At 44.7% G+C, this 18,021-nt stretch overlaps 1 protein-coding gene across 1 annotated transcript; it reads left to right on the top strand.

Moving 5' to 3' along the window:
• Nucleotides 1-10,423: 10,423 nt before the first annotated feature.
• Awat1 (acyl-CoA wax alcohol acyltransferase 1) lies at nucleotides 10,424-16,912 on the top strand. The gene is made up of 7 exons (XM_048418028.3): nucleotides 10,424-10,595; nucleotides 11,640-11,747; nucleotides 12,012-12,082; nucleotides 13,204-13,408; nucleotides 14,207-14,378; nucleotides 16,034-16,233; nucleotides 16,435-16,912. Exons 1-7 carry the CDS (start codon nucleotides 10,520-10,522, stop codon nucleotides 16,587-16,589), a joined length of 987 nt encoding a protein of 328 aa, XP_048273985.2. The 5' UTR covers nucleotides 10,424-10,519; the 3' UTR covers nucleotides 16,590-16,912.
• Nucleotides 16,913-18,021: the final 1,109 nt, after the last annotated feature.

Raw genomic sequence — 18,021 nt, 5'->3', positions numbered from 1 at the left:
AAGACAAGATCTCCTGAGTAAATTGGGAGCATGGGGACCATGGGAGAGGGTAGAAGAGAAGGGGAGAGGAAGGGAGGGGAGTGGAGAAAAATATATAGCTCAATAAAAACAATTTTTAAAAAAAGGTAACATGTCTCACTGAGCCTGGAGTTTAGAGGCTAGCTAGACTGTCTGACCTCCAGCAAGTCCCCAGTTCCATCCTGCCTCTACTTTCCCCTATTATGGGATCAGAGGGACGCACTGCCACTCCCAGCCTTTCCCATGGATTCTGGGGATCTGAACTCAGACCCTCATGCTTGCCCCACAAGCAGTCTATCCGCTAAACCTCCTCCCCAGCCCAGTGGCTGGCTTTGAATCCGAGCTGGTTCTGTGCTTGAAGAGCTTTTTCAGGTAGAGGAACAACAGAGTGGAGGTTTCAAAGTCTGGGAAATGCAGCTTTTATCTCATTAACAACAGTCTCTGGAAATGAACAAAACCCAGCCCTGGGCTTTACTTCAGTTCCGCGTGCATTCACTGATGACTCAACTTCCGTCTTCACTGGCCTTGGCTAAGTGAATCACCTGCTCTATCACTTAGCTTCCTACTGCCTAGTGTTGCTCATTCCACTCCAACCACACTGGCCCACTTGCTGCTCCATGTGCAAGCTGTGCGTGCTCTTAACTCAGGGCCTTAGTAGCTGCTATCTTCCCTGCCGGGGAGACCACTGCCTCTAGATTCCATATGTCTTCCCCAGTAGCCTTTCTAAAACTGCAGCTCGCTCTCCATCCTGCTCAGTCTGGTGGATCTCCCTCACAGTCCACAGCAGCACTTGGCATTACTATACTGCATTGTACATAGCATGCTGCGTGTTTGTTAGTTGCTGTCTTCCCTCCCTAGAATGTAAACCCCGTAAGGACACAAAGTTTTCTCTACGTCCCTTCTGCAACCACAGCACTTAGAGTACTATGAAACACAGCACAGATTACACATAGTAAATACCCGGATATTTGGTGGACGATGAATGAGATATACAATATCTTGTACTTAAGTCCTTGGACTCATACTTCTTTCCTACAGGTCTGAGCTAGAGAAAACACGAGGCATCAAGAATGAGGAGGTTGGGGGTGAGCGTGGAAGTTCAGTTCTGACTTCACATAAGGTGGGGACACTTCCAGAGGAAGCAGGAAGCTGAGCTCCGGTCCATTTGGAGATTGAGAAGCACTCAGACCAACTTTTGCGGGCATTAACCTGCTGTTTTTCAGCCCCTCCTTTCTCCTAAAGTAATATTTTTTTAGAAGAAAACCAAAAATTCAAACTTCAAACAAAGGTCAGTGTTATTCCAAGTTGTCAGCTTCAACTCATGCACATACATGAACATAGAAACAACACTAAACTGGACTGAGTAGGGTGTGTGTGTGTGTGTGTGTGTGTGTGTGTGTGTGTGTGTGTGTAACAATAATAATTAAAGAAGAAGTTATGAATTTGAGAAGTAGTTGTGGGCACAGGAAGAGTTGGGTGGAGGTGGTGATGGGGGATTAGAAATGATATAAATACAGTACTAAAAATAAAAAATTAAATTTAGAAAAAGAAAGAAAATGGTTGATAAATTAACAATAAAATTAAGAAATTAAAATTTTTAAAGAAAACAAAGATAATCTGCAAGCTAGGAAACACAGAACTCAAACAAATATGTAGCGCCTACTGTGTTCCAGCAACTATCAACAGCCCTTCGAATATGTAAAACTATCCCTGAGGTGATAGTTTTAATTCAGAATGATTCCCAAAGGCCCCATGTCGTCGTCTTCTTCCTCTTCCTCTTCCTCTTCCTCTTCCTCTTCCTCTTCCTCTTCCTCTTCCTCTTCCTCTTCTTCTTCTTCTTCTTCTTCATCTTCTTCTTCTTCGGTTTGGTTTTCAAGACAGGGTTTCTCTGTTTAACAACACTAGCTGTCCTGGAACTACCTCCTGTAGACCAGTCTGGCCTCAAACTCACACGATCTGCCTGCCTCTACCTCTGCCTCCCGAGTTATGGGATTAAAAAAGCATATGCCACCACTGCCCAGTCAGCCTATGTGTTCTTAAAAGTTTGATCCTCAGTTTAGCAATATTGGGAGATGGCAGGCCCTTTAGGAGATGAAGCCTGTTAGAACACAGTTAGATCATTTGAAGTGTGTCTTTGAAAGGGATATTGAGAATCTGGCCCCTTCCTGTCTGCCTCCTCTGTCACATTCTCTCACTATGCCAAAGGCCCCAAAATGAGCATTGATTAAAACATTTGAAACCACAGGCAAAAATAAAGCTTCCGTCTCTGTCACTGGGTATTCTGACCCAGTGACAGAAAGCTGACTAACACACTGAGTCGATGGCGATTTGCCTTTCAGCCTGCCGACTTTGACAGTACAAAATGACGCACACTGACTAAAAACTAGTTTTTGAATTTTAAGTCTTTTCCCAGGTCAGTGATTCTCTTTTAGGATACTTAGTAGTGGCAGTGACTCGCTGCTCCCGGTGAGCCACACAATCCAGAAGGGATGTTGCATTACTAGGCTACAATGCTCAGCAGCTCAGGGGTTTTAAATTCATTTTGACTTACGATATGTTTTAGTTAGAGTGAGTTTGTCAGCATATAAAACAGTCGTGAGTTGAGGGGTGTCTATAGCAAATGAAGGCAAACTTACATAAGGTCTTTTGTTTAGGAGGCTTACGTGCATATGGGATAAAAATTACAAATATAGAATAACAGGCAAACATCACTACAGTGGTGGTTCGTGGTGCAGGGGGACAAGGGACTCAGATGGGCATAGGAAGGGCATTGGAAGTTACTAGTACTATCATTTTCTTTTCTTTTGGATTTGTTTTACAGCACTGGGATTAAACCAAGAGCCTTGCACATACAAGACACACATTCTATCTCTAAGACACCTATTCCCAATCCAGTAACATTCATTCTGAGTGGTAGGGACATATATGCTCGCTTATTTTTCTTTCAACTCTTTATATGTATGATGCATTTCATAAAAGCACAAAATAAAAGAGAGAGAAAAACATGAGCAGATTTGGGAAGGATCGTATACTATTTCTAGAAATAAGATGGAAGGGAGGTAACTGAAGGGCCATGTTAGCTTCTGCTAACGTTTTGTTCCTTGTCAGATCCTTAGTGTGGACTAAACTACCAGGACTTGTTCAGGCATGTCTGCGCTTCTATCCCAGCCATCCCTCATTATCCACAAATCTTGGGGGCAAATCTAAAGTTTTGTTTTGTTTAAAAAGCATGGTCATCTTTTTTTAAAATTAGAAATGCTTCTAAAAGATACATATATGCAAACATCCCATGTGTGCCTATAAAGAGGCGAGATAAATAGAATATTAGCAAGTGCTGAATTTAGGTAGTTGGTGATATGAGAATAACATAGCCTTACATTTTTCTTTTAATTTTCTTGTATGTATTCGATTGCTTAAAATAAGAAAAAAAAGTTGAAAAGCCTTTAGCAGCATCTCTCTGGGTCATCACATGATCATTCCTTAAGACTCTCAGTTTGTTCCGTCATTTCTAGTACCTCTGGTCCCTAAAGACATTTGTGTTTCCCACCTCTGGCCTAGCCAGTAGACCCAGACTCTTATGTTTTCCTGATTCCTGCATGTAAACAAATCCTAGTGCTGGGGCTAAAGTTTCTCTCCCTCCCATTAGCTATACACAAACCCATACACAGACTTTAGATTTTAGAACAGGCCAAGTACAATAAAAAATGATATCATTTCCCAGTACCCTATAGTGACAGAGAGCCACTCCCTCCTGGCAGCTACAGTGACAATGAAAGGTATACTGTATCTTATAATGTACAGGTGAAGCCTTGGAAGAATCCGAACATATCAGCTATCTTCTCCCACCAGATTAGACATGTGTGTGTGTGTGTGTGTGTGTGTTTTAACATTGTTTATGGCTTGTTGTCTCTCTAGAACCAATTCTGAAAAGGCTAAAAACTAAGCTCTTCCAGAAACATCCATTGGGTAGGTAACCATGTCATTCTTCAAATCCTTGATACAGCATTGAGCAACGTTGTTACCTACCCAGTGGTCACAGGCAATGTCTCCAAGGAGCCCCTTGAAGGGGCATAGGCACCAGAGAGTCTGTAGCCAATAAGCTTCCCCTTTAAGCTGAGTGACTCTTAGTCCCTTCCAGTCTAATCGCCTTAGACAGGACTGAAGCAAGTTTCCCAGTTATCAGTCGCCGGGCCACATTCATGATGACAAGCTCATTCTTTGCAATCCGCAGTTTTCACTGTTGCAGCTGTCATGCTGCAATGAGCAAATCCGCAGCCCTTCCCACCTCCAGCTTGGCTACTTCCCACACACCACACAAAATGAATTCATCCTAAAAGCTTAGAGGAGTCTGCAGATTGCCAGAGATAGACAGAGTAACCCGGGAAACAAGCTGAGGTTGGCCAGTGACACCACATGGCAGACTGGCCAGCATGCCAAGGCAGGTAGGGAAATGGTAAAATCTCAGTCTGATTGTCTCCCATTGCATGGATAGAGAGTGAGAAAGTTAATTTGCCCTTCTGAGCTCTAGTAACCTTTACTTGGACCAGCGTAGTTTCTACTGACTGTCACTTTGGGGAATGACGTTGGCTTTTGCTTTATTCTCAGCCTTCTCCCACTGCTGATCTCTTACTGCTGACCTTACAGCTTCAACCTATTGTTTTTTTTTTTAATATCTAGATCTCCGTATGACTAGACATTGGCTCAGGAGAATGATAACACCTGTCCAGCCTCCTCTATGACCTAATTTCACTGGGTTCTGCCCACATGTTATTTTGACAGAACTCACTTGCGCATTTGAAACTGCTCTGATCAATCCATAGACGCTGAGGATTGAAAACAAAACAAGTAAGATTCTACTTCCAAAGCTAGAGCACCAGAAAGAACCCTTCAGCCTTCAGAGGAAGAAGCTAAGACAATAACAGCCAAGGAACTGCTAGGTTGCAATTCGGGGGCAAGTGACGCTTTCCATGTGTAGTTCTCAAGGAAGAAAGTCCTCCCAGGAACTGTTCCTAGCAAACAAATGTGTCCTGACAGAATCCGTGGGTAATAGAGACAGGCAGTGTAATGTGGAGGAATAGCGTGTGTCAAAAGATGGAAGGAAGGAGGGAAGGAAGGAGGAAGGAAGGAAAGGAGGGAGGGAAGGAGGGAGGGAGGGAGGAAGGAAGGAAGGAAGGAAGGAAGGAAGGAAGGAAGGGAGGAAGGAAGAAAGGAAGGAAGGGAAGACCCATAAATTAATAAAAGAATGTATGACATCAAAAGCTAAGTGTGGTTGCACACCCTCTAATATCATCACTTGGAAGGTATAGGCAGCAGGATCAGAGTTCCGGTCAGCCTCATCTACATAACAAGTTTGAGGCCAACCTAGGCTGCATGAAAACCCTTGTCTCATAAAACCACAAACTAAGAAGAGCTGAGAGTTTTCCATCAACAACAGATTATAATTAATACAATTCAATCATGTCACATTAATAAAAGTGACAATGAAGGCAAAGATTTACAGTTCTTACTAACAACCAGGACTCCATAGCCTCAGGTTTCCTAATCTGTTTTGGTTATTGTTGCATTTCCTTTAATATAATTCAGGGCAACCAAAAAAGTCCCTGAATGTCCCAGATATTCTGACCATGGAAATTGCAAAACACTCTCCCGTTTTAGTTCAGGTGAAACTAGATTCATTTTCTTTCTTCTCAAAGGGGAAAGAAAATAATATGAAGTATAGATCTCTTACTCAAGTTTATTCTAAGTACAGACTGACCTCAATGATCCACTGCTTAAAAAATCCTATTTTTCCAGGGTTCACATCCCACTGGACCTGGCTTAAATTTAATTATTTTCAGATGAATCTAAAAAGTAACACTACCAGGTCTAGTAGGATTGGCAGATAGGTGTGTGTGTTGGGAGGGAACAAACCTACTTGCCCACCTGTTTGGAGAAGAGGGTCATGGTCTCTCCTCAAGCCCAGAGTTCTTGCAAAGCGATGTAGCCTAGCTCTCTGGTTCCTATGACTGTGCCATATCTACACATGTCAATGGAGTTCTAAGAAAGCGCCTGACTTCTGCACCGAGCCTAAACTCCTAAAATTCACTGGGGGAGAGGACATTTAACACAATAAAGGAGGTGTGCTGGTCAGCAAGTAACTTTTCACTTACCTAGAAATCTGACTTGAGTTTGGAAAGTACTTATCTAAAAGTTAGAGCTTCTGAGTGAGCATGGTAGCTCACACCTATTATTTCAGCCGTCAGGAGGGAGGCTACAGGATCAGGATGAGTTCAAGGCCAGCCTGGGCCATTTGTGAGTCTTGTCTAAAATGAAGCAGAAGGAGCTGGAGGGATAGCTCAGCAGTTAAGAGCTCATACATCTTTTTCCAGGGGACCTAAGTTCAGTTCCCACACCCAAATCAAGCAGCTCACTCACAACTGCCTGTAACTCCAACTCCAGTGGATCCAATACCTTCTTCTGGACTCCTTAGGCACCTACGTTCATGCTCACGTGCCCCCACCGACATAATCAAACATAAGAGAATTTTTTAAATGAAGCAAAACTAAATAAATAAACCAGGTTTAGTGGTTCGAGCCTTTAGTCTCACACGCAGAAGGCAAAAACAGACAAATCTCTGTAAATTAGAGGCCAAGATGGTCTATATACACATCCCAGGACAACTAGGGCACATAGTGAATCCTTGTCTCAAAATTAATTAGCTGATTAATTATTAATTAAGGAAAGTAGTGGTTCACATACAATAAAGGTTTGAAAAATGAATTATGGTATAGCCATACAAGGAAATGTCATGTATGATGCTATAGTAACATGAAATAATGTCACGGTATCCCATTTCATACAAAACAGCTTACAAAATGGAATATGGGGTATGTATTTTAGTTAGTTGATTATTTTAAAAACTAACATTGAACTTTTTGCTCATTGTTTCACTTATTGAACCTTTAATATGAACATATACATGAGCAAAGCACCAAGCCAAGGACTCTGCATGAACTTTTTATATAAATGACAATTCTGTGATATGGGTCAATATTTAATCTTTATAGATGATGAAATGGAAGCACTAAGCACTTAAGTCACTTAAGTGAGAGCTCAGATGCACGTCTTGATTCATGAATCCAAACTGAACAGTAATTTTATATTGATGACCGCATTTATATAGGAAAACATACTCAAGAAAAACGAACACCAGTATGTTTACAATTAATAGTAACTACTTGTGAAAGGTGAGGTTATTTGTATACTTTCCTGAGTACTTCGAAAATTGACTGATTTACACAGATTATTTCCATAATCAGAAAAAAAGGAAATAAAATTTTAGTCATTTATTTTCATGTGTATAGGTACCCGGCAAGTGTATCTGTTAGCCATGTGTGAACCAGAAGAGAGCACTGGATCCCCTGGAACTAGAGTTATAGATGGTTGTGAATAGCCACGTGGATGATGGGAATCAAATCCAGGTCCTCTGGAAGAGTAGTCAGTGCTCTTAATCACTGATCCACCTCTCCAGCCCCCATAAACTTTTATTTAAAAGGAAGCAAGAAGCCATTGTTCACAGCCTGTAGGAAGCAAGCTGCTGACACATGAGGGAGTAACTTCATTATTACAGAGCATTGTCTAAAAATCTATAAATATGTATCTATAAATCTATAAATATCTATAAATAGTATCTTGCACATACATTGTTTCAAACAGATACAAATACAGTCATAATCTATGCACAAAGCTGGCTCAGTGTGTCATGTGTTATTCAATTGATATTAAAAAACACAATTATTATCACACAGAGGTCCATGAAGTTTTATATACAAAAATACTAATGCAAGGGGCGGGATCTGGTACTAAATGTAACATATATACCAATAAACTTTCTGTAGTTTGTCTTCTAAACAATTTGCCTTCTATTTTTTTCAGGAGGAAACAGAAATGAATACTGAGACTTCACACATTATTAAAAAGTTAAGCTAATGGGAAGTAGAAAAAGGCAAGATCTCCTAAGTAAACTGGGAGCATGGGGACCTTGGGGGAGGGTCGAAGGGGAGGAGAGAGGCAGGGAGGGGAGCAGAGAAAAATTCAATTAAAAATAATGTTAAGCTAGGAGGCTGACTTCCTGGAGAAAATAATTTACAAGGATGAGAAGAGTGTGGGCAGGAGGTGATGTAGGACATCCTCTTCTGGAAAGACAGAGTGCCAAGGATGAAGCCTCAGCCTGAATCCCAGCTGACATCACGACCTCAGCAGAGCAGCTGCTCAGCAATACCTAACACTTGCCCTGGAACCAGGTTAGTTTCTAGGCCTGGAGGTGGAGGAGGGCACTCTGGGATTAAGGGGAAGCAAAACACATGGAACTTGCCTTAACATCAAACTGCCTCAAAGGTCAGTTGGCACCTGCCTTCCTCTCTTGCATTCTTTCCTCTCCCCTTTGGAAATATGTCCTTTGTTTTCTCTATTACTGTGTGTCTTATTGTTCCCCATTGAAGTCCCCAAAACAAACGCCTCCATAGGATTCCAGCGATCTCATTACACATAAGCGATCATCCGGTCTCAGAAATCAAAAACGAAACACTCAAGATTGCGCACTTGACATCCATGGCCTAGAACTTGCCAGACTTTGAGAATAGTCACACTACTAGGTATGTAGTTCAGTCGTTGAGCACGTGACCAGCATTCTCAAAGTCCTGGGTTCAGTACCCTGCAAAACACGCACACATGCATGCACACACTTTTTTTGTTTGTTTGTTTTTGAGACAAGGTTTCTCTGTAGCTTTGGAGCCTGTCCTGGAATTAGCTCTTGTAGACCAGGCTGGCCTCGAACTCACAAAGATCCGTCTGCCTCTGCCTCCTGAGTGCTAGGATTAAAGGCGTGCGCCACCATCGCCCAGCCCCACACTTTTAAAATAAACAGACTTGAGGCTCACACTTCTAACGCCAACGTTCAGGAAGTGGTGGGGTTTCTGTGGCCAGCCTGGCCTACATAGAGACTTCTAAGTCAGCCAGGGTGATATAAAACAAAATGGACTTGAACTCTTCAAACATGCCAACATTAAGAAAGGCCAGGGGAGACCAGGAGAGTATAAAGAAAAGGAGACCGTGATTAGGGGGAACGTGGAATCCTAATGGGATCCTGGAGCAGAAGATGGACACCAGCAAAAAAAGTAGTCACAATTTAAGTAAAACCTCGAGTACAGTTAACAGAGATTCTCCAGTGTGGATTTCTTCATTTTAACAACAGTCCCTGATTACACAGCACACTCAACAACAGAGAGGGCGTGCTTGGTGGGGGGTGGAGGGGCTCTCTGCGCTGTTCTGTAACACCATTATAAGTGTAGTTGCTCCAGAATAGAAGGCTGAAAAGAAGAAAACTTAAATTTTAAAATTTAGAGTTAAATTCCATCTGGACAGGTGGCCCGTAGAAAATCACGAAGAGGAGAACTTCGGCTTTCCGGATAATGGTTGCTTGGAGAGGAGAAAGGGGGTTGGGGTGGGAATGGGCCACATGGAGAGGGACTGGACCAAGTAGAAAAGTTCTACATCTTCACCTAATGGTGGCTGCTTGGTGTTATCAGATAATAAGTAATTAAGTCATACATTTATTTAAGTGATTTTGTCTCTGGTTTTACTTTACTGAGAGACAGCGAGAGCAGCACAATAGCCGAATATAACCAGGGAATCTTGTTTAGAGCTAACTAGAAAGACGCTTCGCGTGTATTGAACATTGGATAGTGTTAGGGAATTGGTGCGTTTGTTAAGGGTGATGGGGTAGGGGCACTGCGGAAGAAGTCATCTGCGATTTTATATCTGCATAGCGAAGGCCTGAGTGACAACAAGGCATGGTGTCACACAGTGGCTGTCAAATACTCCTCCCAGACAGGTAGACAGATGAAACAAGCATGTCAAAATGTTAATAGTTGGGGGGGGGGGGGTTGTTGTTGTTGTTGTTGTTTGTTTTTCTGGTGCTTGGGTTCACACAAGACTTAGCAATAAATAGAGACAAGCATGTGCTCCAGTCTCTACTGGTGTGCACCTGCAGGGAAAGGGGAAGGCTGCGCAGCCTCGCTTCAGGCTGCTTGAGGGCACCAGAGATCCAACTCCAGGTGTCCCTCACTCTAGAACCCCCAGAATATTCCTCCCACCAGCTAATTCCTGCAGTGTACGCCTCCTGTGGTCTGAGTGGCTTGTGAGAGAGTTACCCCCTCTCTGGGTATCTGTCACCTAGGCTGGATGACAGTCCTGCTCTCCTTTCTTCATCCTGATGTTCCTGTAGTCACAGAAAAGAGTCAAAGGGCGGTGGGCGGGGCTAGACCTGCGAGGGCAGTCCCCAGCGCTACTGAACAGGCCTCTGCAGTGGGTGGGAGGAGGGAGTTATGGAAAAGAGGGGAGAGGGCAAGTGTCAGTTCTTCATAGCCTCATCAGTCACTATTAGGTGAGCTTGTAGAGGCTGGTGGCACCGTTCACTGGAACAGGCTCTGGGACCCTTACCTCCCTCAGGCACCTGGGCATAATGCCTTGCTCTAAGAAGCCTGATTACTTACAGAGTCTGAGCCTTCTGCAGTGGCCCTTGAGCTACCTTGCCATCTGTGAGTACTGAACCAAGAGTGCCCAGCAAGAAGCCAACCCAAGAAGGCAGGGCCAGACCTGGGGGATGTTCTTATGGTCTTGGGAAGTCTCATTCTTGGTCTTTTGCTTGACTTAGAAAGCCAAGCTGTGGAGTCTTGTACCTTGAATGGAAAGGAAGCAATGAAGGCCCAGGGCACAGTGAGAATAGACAGGAGTGTGGAGCAGTCACAATAGATATGAATGTGCCAGTCAATTCAGCCACTCCTTAACCTGCACTACCTAGAGACGGCAAATGTGCTTACAGGGGTTTCCTGCAGCATGGAATTGCACAGGGGAACAGCTAGCGTTGTAGGCGTAGAGAAGTGGGGCCTGTGGAGCTTTGTTTCTTTGTTTGTCCTTTTGATTGCCCTTGTTGTTGTTTTGTTGCTGGATTGCTTGGATTTTATGAGAGAAGTCCGTGCTCAATGTGGTCTCTAACTCATTACCGTCTTGTCTCAGCTTTCCGAGTGCTGGAATTACAGGTGTATGTCCACATGCCCAGCTATAGAGCCAGCATTTGAGACATAGAGTTTGCTACTCTGAGAGTGGAGTGGTAGTGTTGAGTGAGAGAAAGACCGTGGCAGGAATGTTGGATGGGCAAGAGGACAAGACGAGTGGGGAGGAAACAGTGTGGGGATGGGGATGTTAGCTGGGAATGGTCGAGGAGGAGATGGAGAGTATGAGGACAAAGGAAGGTAGACCCGTACCTAACATAGATTCTTGGGTGATGGATACAAAGGGAGACAGGAGGCAGGCAGGGAGGAAATGATAGCTGAATGTGAGCAGTTGATACAAAGCTTGTTCCAGGCACAGAGCCAGAGTACAGGGATGGGGACTAGACAGGGAGTCAGAGGAACAGGATGAGAGGTAGGAGGAGAACTGGGGATTGCGTCTGGTAGATGAGAGAAAAAATTTCGGAAGGATAAATATCGGGACCTAGACTGTGCTGAAGCCCAGGATCAGAGCACGGGCGTGGCTGAGTTCTGCTGCCAGTACAAACCTGGCCTTGCCTACTCTTCCCTCAGTTTGGATCCTGCAGCCATTGTTCTTTGGCCTGCTGTTCACACCCTTGTGGCTGCTGCCAACACTTTACTTTGTCTGGTTACTCCTGGACTGGAAGACTCCAAATCAAGGTAGGACTCGCGAATCTGGGAAAAAGAATGTTCCACCGTAGCCTATAAGCCTGCTTGTGGGAGGGTTCCACTCACCGTGCTACAGACCTCCCTTCCAAATTCTCAGAGGCTCGAATGCCAGCAGCTGGAGCCATTCTGCAATGTCTTCCTTTCCTACCTCTGTAACAGAGACGTGGTCCTCCATGGTGCTAGGGAATCCCTGGATGACTGAGAGGTGTGGAATAGCAGTACTAACATCACCCTCTACTGGTACTTTTGTCTCAGGTGGCAGGCGGTCAGCCTGGGTAAGAAACTGGTATGTCTGGACCCACATCAGGGACTATTTCCCTATTACAGTAAGTATCCCTTCCCCAGTGTCCCTCTCAACACTCAAAACACAGACATTATATCGAATAACTAGGATTCTCCGTAAGAAAACTGGGCATCTTGGCAAAGTGTCAGCTCTGGCTGGATTACAGCATGGTCTTCTGTACTTTGTTGGGATACTTTGGACGCTCTTGGCACGACCTGCCTTATGACATAGGCTGAGTGAAAGGATATTTAATTTAATAAAAACGATTCAAAAACTTCTACTAACCACATGTTTGGGCCTCAAAGAAGTAACAACAACGTTATTCTTCATGAGCAAGGCGCTCACATCTGATGGCAAGAATGGGTAAGTGATAATTAGAATCTGGTGCAAGACACGGAAGTGACTCTGGCGAAGGCTAGCCAGGAAATGCTTCACAGCTGTGGCGGTATCCAAGTGGCGCTTTCAGTGTTCACGGGAAGCTACCTAGGCAGATACTGAAGGCAGGTGAAGGAGGACACCGCAGAGAAGAGGTCTAGAGGCAGGCTGCTCTGAGGCTCCTCTGGGTAATCTTTAAAGTTGATGACAAACTCAGCCAGTGTTTGGATTTTTAAAATATATTTATTTTTATTTGTGTGTGAGCATTTTGCGTGCATGCATGTAAGCTAACAACATACATTCAGTGCCCAAGGAGACTAGAAGGGAACACTGGAGCCCCTAGGATTGTGGTTACAGGTGGTTGTGAGTAACCACATGGGCGCTGGGAACCCAAAACGGGGCCTCTGCAAGTGCAGCAAATGCTCCTAATTGCTGAGTCAGCTCTTCGGCTCGAGTCCTGATTTTTCTCAAGTGGAGCTTCCTGACCATGACATCTAATACAACATTGCACAAAGAAAATGATAATGTGCATAAAAGATCTCAGGATACCAATGACTGAAACTGCTTGAACCCACAAGCAAGAGAAGAGGCTCATTAGTTCCAGTTGCCCTGAATCCTGTCTTGTCATCCCAGGGCTGTGGGGATCAAAGTCCAGGCTTCTTGTAAGCCTTGTGTGCTTTGACTGTTAGGCAACTGTTTCAGAGAATACCCAAATCCCTGACATGTCTTCACCTTGTCACTCCATGTGCGCTCATTCTCTCTCTATGCTGTTTGTTTCCATGGTTGCAGATCCGGAAGACAAAGGACCTGTCACCTTCACACAACTACATCATGGGGGTCCATCCCCATGGTCTCCTGACCTTTGGTGCCTTCTGCAACTTCTGCACTGAGGCCACAGGCTTCTCGGAGACCTTCCCAGGCATCACTCCTCACTTGGCCACACTGTCCTGGTTCTTCAAGATCCCCATTATTAGGGACTACCTCATGGCCAAAGGTGCTTCTGACCATACTCGCTGGAGCTTCTGGGCCATTTCACTGCAGCTCTTTTAAGGGTTGCATACCATGCACCCTTTAAGCCTCTTCTCCCTCCACTGCACCATTCCTTTGCCCTACAATCACAGTGTGAAGTCAAGGCGTATGTCCTGGGGTGACCCTATCCAGACTTAAATCTTGGCTCTGTTGCTTGCTGTACAATCACATGCAAATTAGCTGGGCGGTGGTGGCTCATTCCTTTAATCCCAGCCTGTGGGAGGCAGAGGCAGGTGGGTCTCTGTGAGTTCGAGGCCAGCCTGGTCTACAGAGCGAGTTCTAGGACCGATTCCATAGTTACTGGAAACCTTGTCTCAAGAAACAAAACAAAACATAAAAGATCATAGGCAAATTAGGTAATTTTCTACCTTTCTCATCTGAAAAATAGTGCTGAAATAGTACGACGATTTAATGAAAATTCTCTTAAATCTCTTAAATAAGTAAAGTGTTCAACATAATACCTGGTACAGAGTATGTGTTCAATGAACAATAGGTATTGCTATTCATGGACTGAAAAGGGTGGAATCAGAATCAAAAAGTTGGATTTATCCCACTAAAAACCACCCTGCTGTAGCTTCCGATTGATCTTGCCTTCAAGTGAAATGTGTTCTCTCTGCTCACTGCCTTCTCTTCCCCACACTTCTGTCCCATCTTCTTGAGCTTTTCCTCCTGTGGGCCATGGGAACCCAGAAACCAGTCTACTCTCTCTGACATTTGCTCCCCTCCTCATGGCTGTGCCCGCTCTGTCCTTGACTCTCTCTAGGGGTGTGTTCTGTGAGCCAGCCAGCCATCGACTACCTGCTGAGCCACGGCACTGGAAACCTCGTGGGCATCGTTGTGGGAGGAGTGGGAGAGGCCCTGCAGAGTGTGCCTAACACCACCACCCTCCTCCTCCAGAAGCGCAAAGGGTTTGTGCGCACAGCTCTCCGACACGGGTAGGTCCCCCCACGGGAGGAGCAGGGGTCCCTCTCTGCTCATTACCCTGTATGTTGTGACAAAATGAGTACCACTTGAGTTTGTCCACCAGGAACTTAGGACTGAGTAGGAGAGATGGCTGTAGTGTTTTGTTTTGAAGCTCCTCTCAGTGAGTTGCATCAGTTCCCAGGAAGGCAGACCACGAACTCTAGGGCAATGTCCAGGGCAGTTAGACTCAGGTTAACGTCAGTTAAGTCCACATTTCTGTGACTAGCCAATAGTCCACATTTGTCTGTGGATAGTAAGTGCAAAGGACACTACAAAACAATGAGTTTAGGTGAAGAGCTGGAGTCTGAAGCCTGATTGAAAGTCCTGGCTCCAGGAGGCTGGAACAGTAGTTCTGTGGTAGAGCAGCTGTCTAACATGCATATGAGACTCTAGGTTCCATGCCAGCACCAGGTAAGTAATGATGACGATGATAATAATGATGATGATGATAATAATAATAATAATACCCCTGGCTATATGACTTACCATGCACATTGGGACTGCATTCTGAGCCTTGGGATCTTCATCTTCCCGATACAGCTACTGATCGTTCTTCCTGCATGGGATGACTGGGCTTCACAGCTCCAACAGACCTTTAACTTATGATCCCCCTGCCTCAGCTTCATGAGTAGCTTCGATTATAGATCTAAGCCCCCAGGTCCAGTGAGTTATGAATGAAATCAGTCATAAAATACCTACCACGTACCTTGCACACATGAGGGGGGGGGGTTGTTAAATGTTAGGTGTACTGTCTTGGGAAAGGAAGGAAAAAGGAGCTGGTGTCTGTAGTGATTGGGAGCCTACCAGTCCAGTGGTCTAGTTCACTGGACATAGGGGCACTTGTCTGCTGCATACTCAGGGAGGACACAAACCTGTCTTTAAATAACCTCACCTCAGGGACCTATCAGTCCGGACTATAATATACAGGGAGAGCTCTAAGTTGGCCAGGAGACCTGGGTTCTAGTCTAGGACCTGCTACTCTCTGGCTGCCTGTATGGTCTTTTATGGGCCTGGACTCTGGTTTCCCCACCATGTCCTCCTGTATTATGAAGAACCAATCAAGTAACACATACCGAATCGCTGTGTTCTTTTTTTCTCAGTTATGGGCTGTAAGGAGCCTTAGCTTTTTTGTTCTTTGTTCTTTTTTTTTTCCCTAGAGCATCCACTGTTCACGGTGGGCTCTTGTGGCCTTTAGAAAAGAAACAATGTTCCAGTCCCATAAGCCAAGGACAGACAGACTACCTTCTGATTGGTCTCCTTGGGGAGGGGCATTTCAAATATGCGTATACATCCACATTACCCGTATCCTGTGATTTCTCTAACAGGAAGTTAGATGTTTCCTTCTCGACACCCACTGGAAGTTGGTCACCATGTGGGTCTCTTCCAAGCTCTTCTTTCCTGTCTGGATCTCTGTGTCTTGCCTTGGGAATCTAGGTTAGAGTTAATACTCTCATTGTCCTGGAAATTTTCAAGACAGGGCATACCAAATAGGGAACCCTGTGAAGTGCAAAAAGAATGAATTAGGCCTCTAGCATTGCATCTTAATGGAAGAGTGCCGGGCCTTAAAAGTCCTTCCAGCATGGTTTCCACAATAGCCTGTGTCTGAGAAATGAAGATTTTCCTACAGAGCTCATCTGGTCCCTACTTTCACGTTTGGAGAAACCGAGGTGTATGACCAAGTGCTGTTCCATGAGGAGAGCTGGATGTACAAGTTCCAAAGCTTCTTCCGCCGGATCTTTGGTTTCTATTTCTGTGTCTTCTATGGACAAGGCTTCAATCAAGGTTCCTTGGGACTCCTACCATACCACAAGCCCATTGTCACTATAGGTGAGTGCTGCTCTCAGCCTCAGGACCGTCTAAGCTCCCATCTACGCAGCTGTGTCTTACCCCTCCTCCACCAAATAAGAGGGCAGCTGAGTGGGAGAAGCTGAGAGCTGACAGGAGTAGCCCTAGAAAGGAGAGCAAGGGGGAAAAAATGAGGGTACTGGCACGTTCACTCTTCGCTTCTTTTTTCATCTCTTTTGACAGTTGGGGAGCCTTTGCCCCTGCCCCGTATTGAAAACCCGAGCCCAGAGATGGTGAACAAATACCATGCACTCTACATGGATGCCCTACACAAGCTGTTTGACCAGCATAAGGTCCAGCACGGCTGCTCCAACACCCAGAAGCTGCTTTTCTTGTGATTGAAGAGACTCCCCTTGAGAGCACCTGCTTTGGAGAGAATCAGAGAGTCCTGGGAAAGGAAGATGAAGGAGGCTGTGCGCATGCTCAGCGAGGGGACATTAAGAGCTCCTTTCTGACAATAGTACTGCCCCTGCCCACACCCCCACAGGAGTTGTCCCTGAGGAGTTCCACCCACCCAGTCTTCAGAGGGGAACATCCTGAGGCCCTTCCAGTCTCAGGCCTTCCTTGCTGAACTTGAAACCTTAGATCCTGAAGGACTCAAACGATGACCAGGCAGTTACCACTCCAGTTTTTAAAAATCTTAATAAAACATTTAAATTAATATGTACTTTGCATCCCATACATTTAGCCTGTTTGACGTGCAAAGTCCAACAGTGGTTAGTCTCTCCAGACAGATGTACAACGACCACCGCAAGCTGTTTTGGGATTCTTCCAAGCACCACTAGAAACCCAGTACACACCGCAGGCACCGCCCGCTGCCTCCGCAGCTGGAGATCACTGATTTCCCTTGTCCCTAAGACTTTGCCAGTCTGAACATTTCCTAGAAATGGAACAAAATGGCATATGTTATTTCATGATTGGCTTCTTTCTTTCAGCGTATTTTCAAGGTTCCTCCGTATTATAGCATGCAACAGTGTTCCATTCTTTGTGGCTGAATAACGGTCTATTATGGATGACCCGCATTTTGTTGATCCAGTCATTAGTGGAAGGACATCTCTTTTGTCCCACTTTTCAGCTACTATGAACAGTGCTGTTACAAATATTCATGTACAATTTTTAAAATTATCTTCTGTCCTCAAATACAAAGGCTTACTTCCTCACCACTGCCAAGCATGATTTTAGACAGACAAAAGGTGCCTTACTTGAGATCAGTTCTCCATTGACATAAGTATTTCACATTTATTTTCCTTGAAATGGTCCCAGGCTATCTTAATCATTACAAAATTCTATCTATAGCTTTTTTTCCTAAAAGTTGTACTCTGCTTTATTTTCTTGTTTTTGTTTGTTTGTTTGTTTGAGAAGCTCTCTCATGTAGCCCAGGCTGCCCACAAACTTGCTAGGTGTCAGAGGATGACCTTGAACTTCTTAGCCTCTACCTCCGGAATGCTGGGATTATGTAAGTGTGCCGTCACGCCTGGTTTACGTGGTGCTGGGAATGGAATCCAGGGCCTAGAACATGCTAAGTACATGGGAACAGGATATCTGTGTTTCATGCTACCGTCTCCGGCTCCTGAACTGTGGGAAATTTAAAGGAGTAAATAAAAACAGAGATGTCTCTTTCTTCAGAAAAAAACAGCAAGAGGCACTTTGAGAGCCTGGAGAGATAGCACAGTGGTTAAGAGTACGTGTTGCTCTTGCAGAGAGAGAGAGAAACCCAAATTTGGTTCCCAGAAGCCACATTAGGCAACTCCACAAGCACCTGTAACTCCA

The sequence above is a fragment of the Myodes glareolus genome, chromosome X, assembly GCF_982192425.1.
Source record: "Myodes glareolus chromosome X, mMyoGla1.1, whole genome shotgun sequence".
Classification (NCBI taxonomy): Eukaryota; Metazoa; Chordata; class Mammalia; order Rodentia; family Cricetidae; genus Myodes; species Myodes glareolus.
This window is presented reverse-complemented; position numbering and strand designations above follow the sequence as displayed.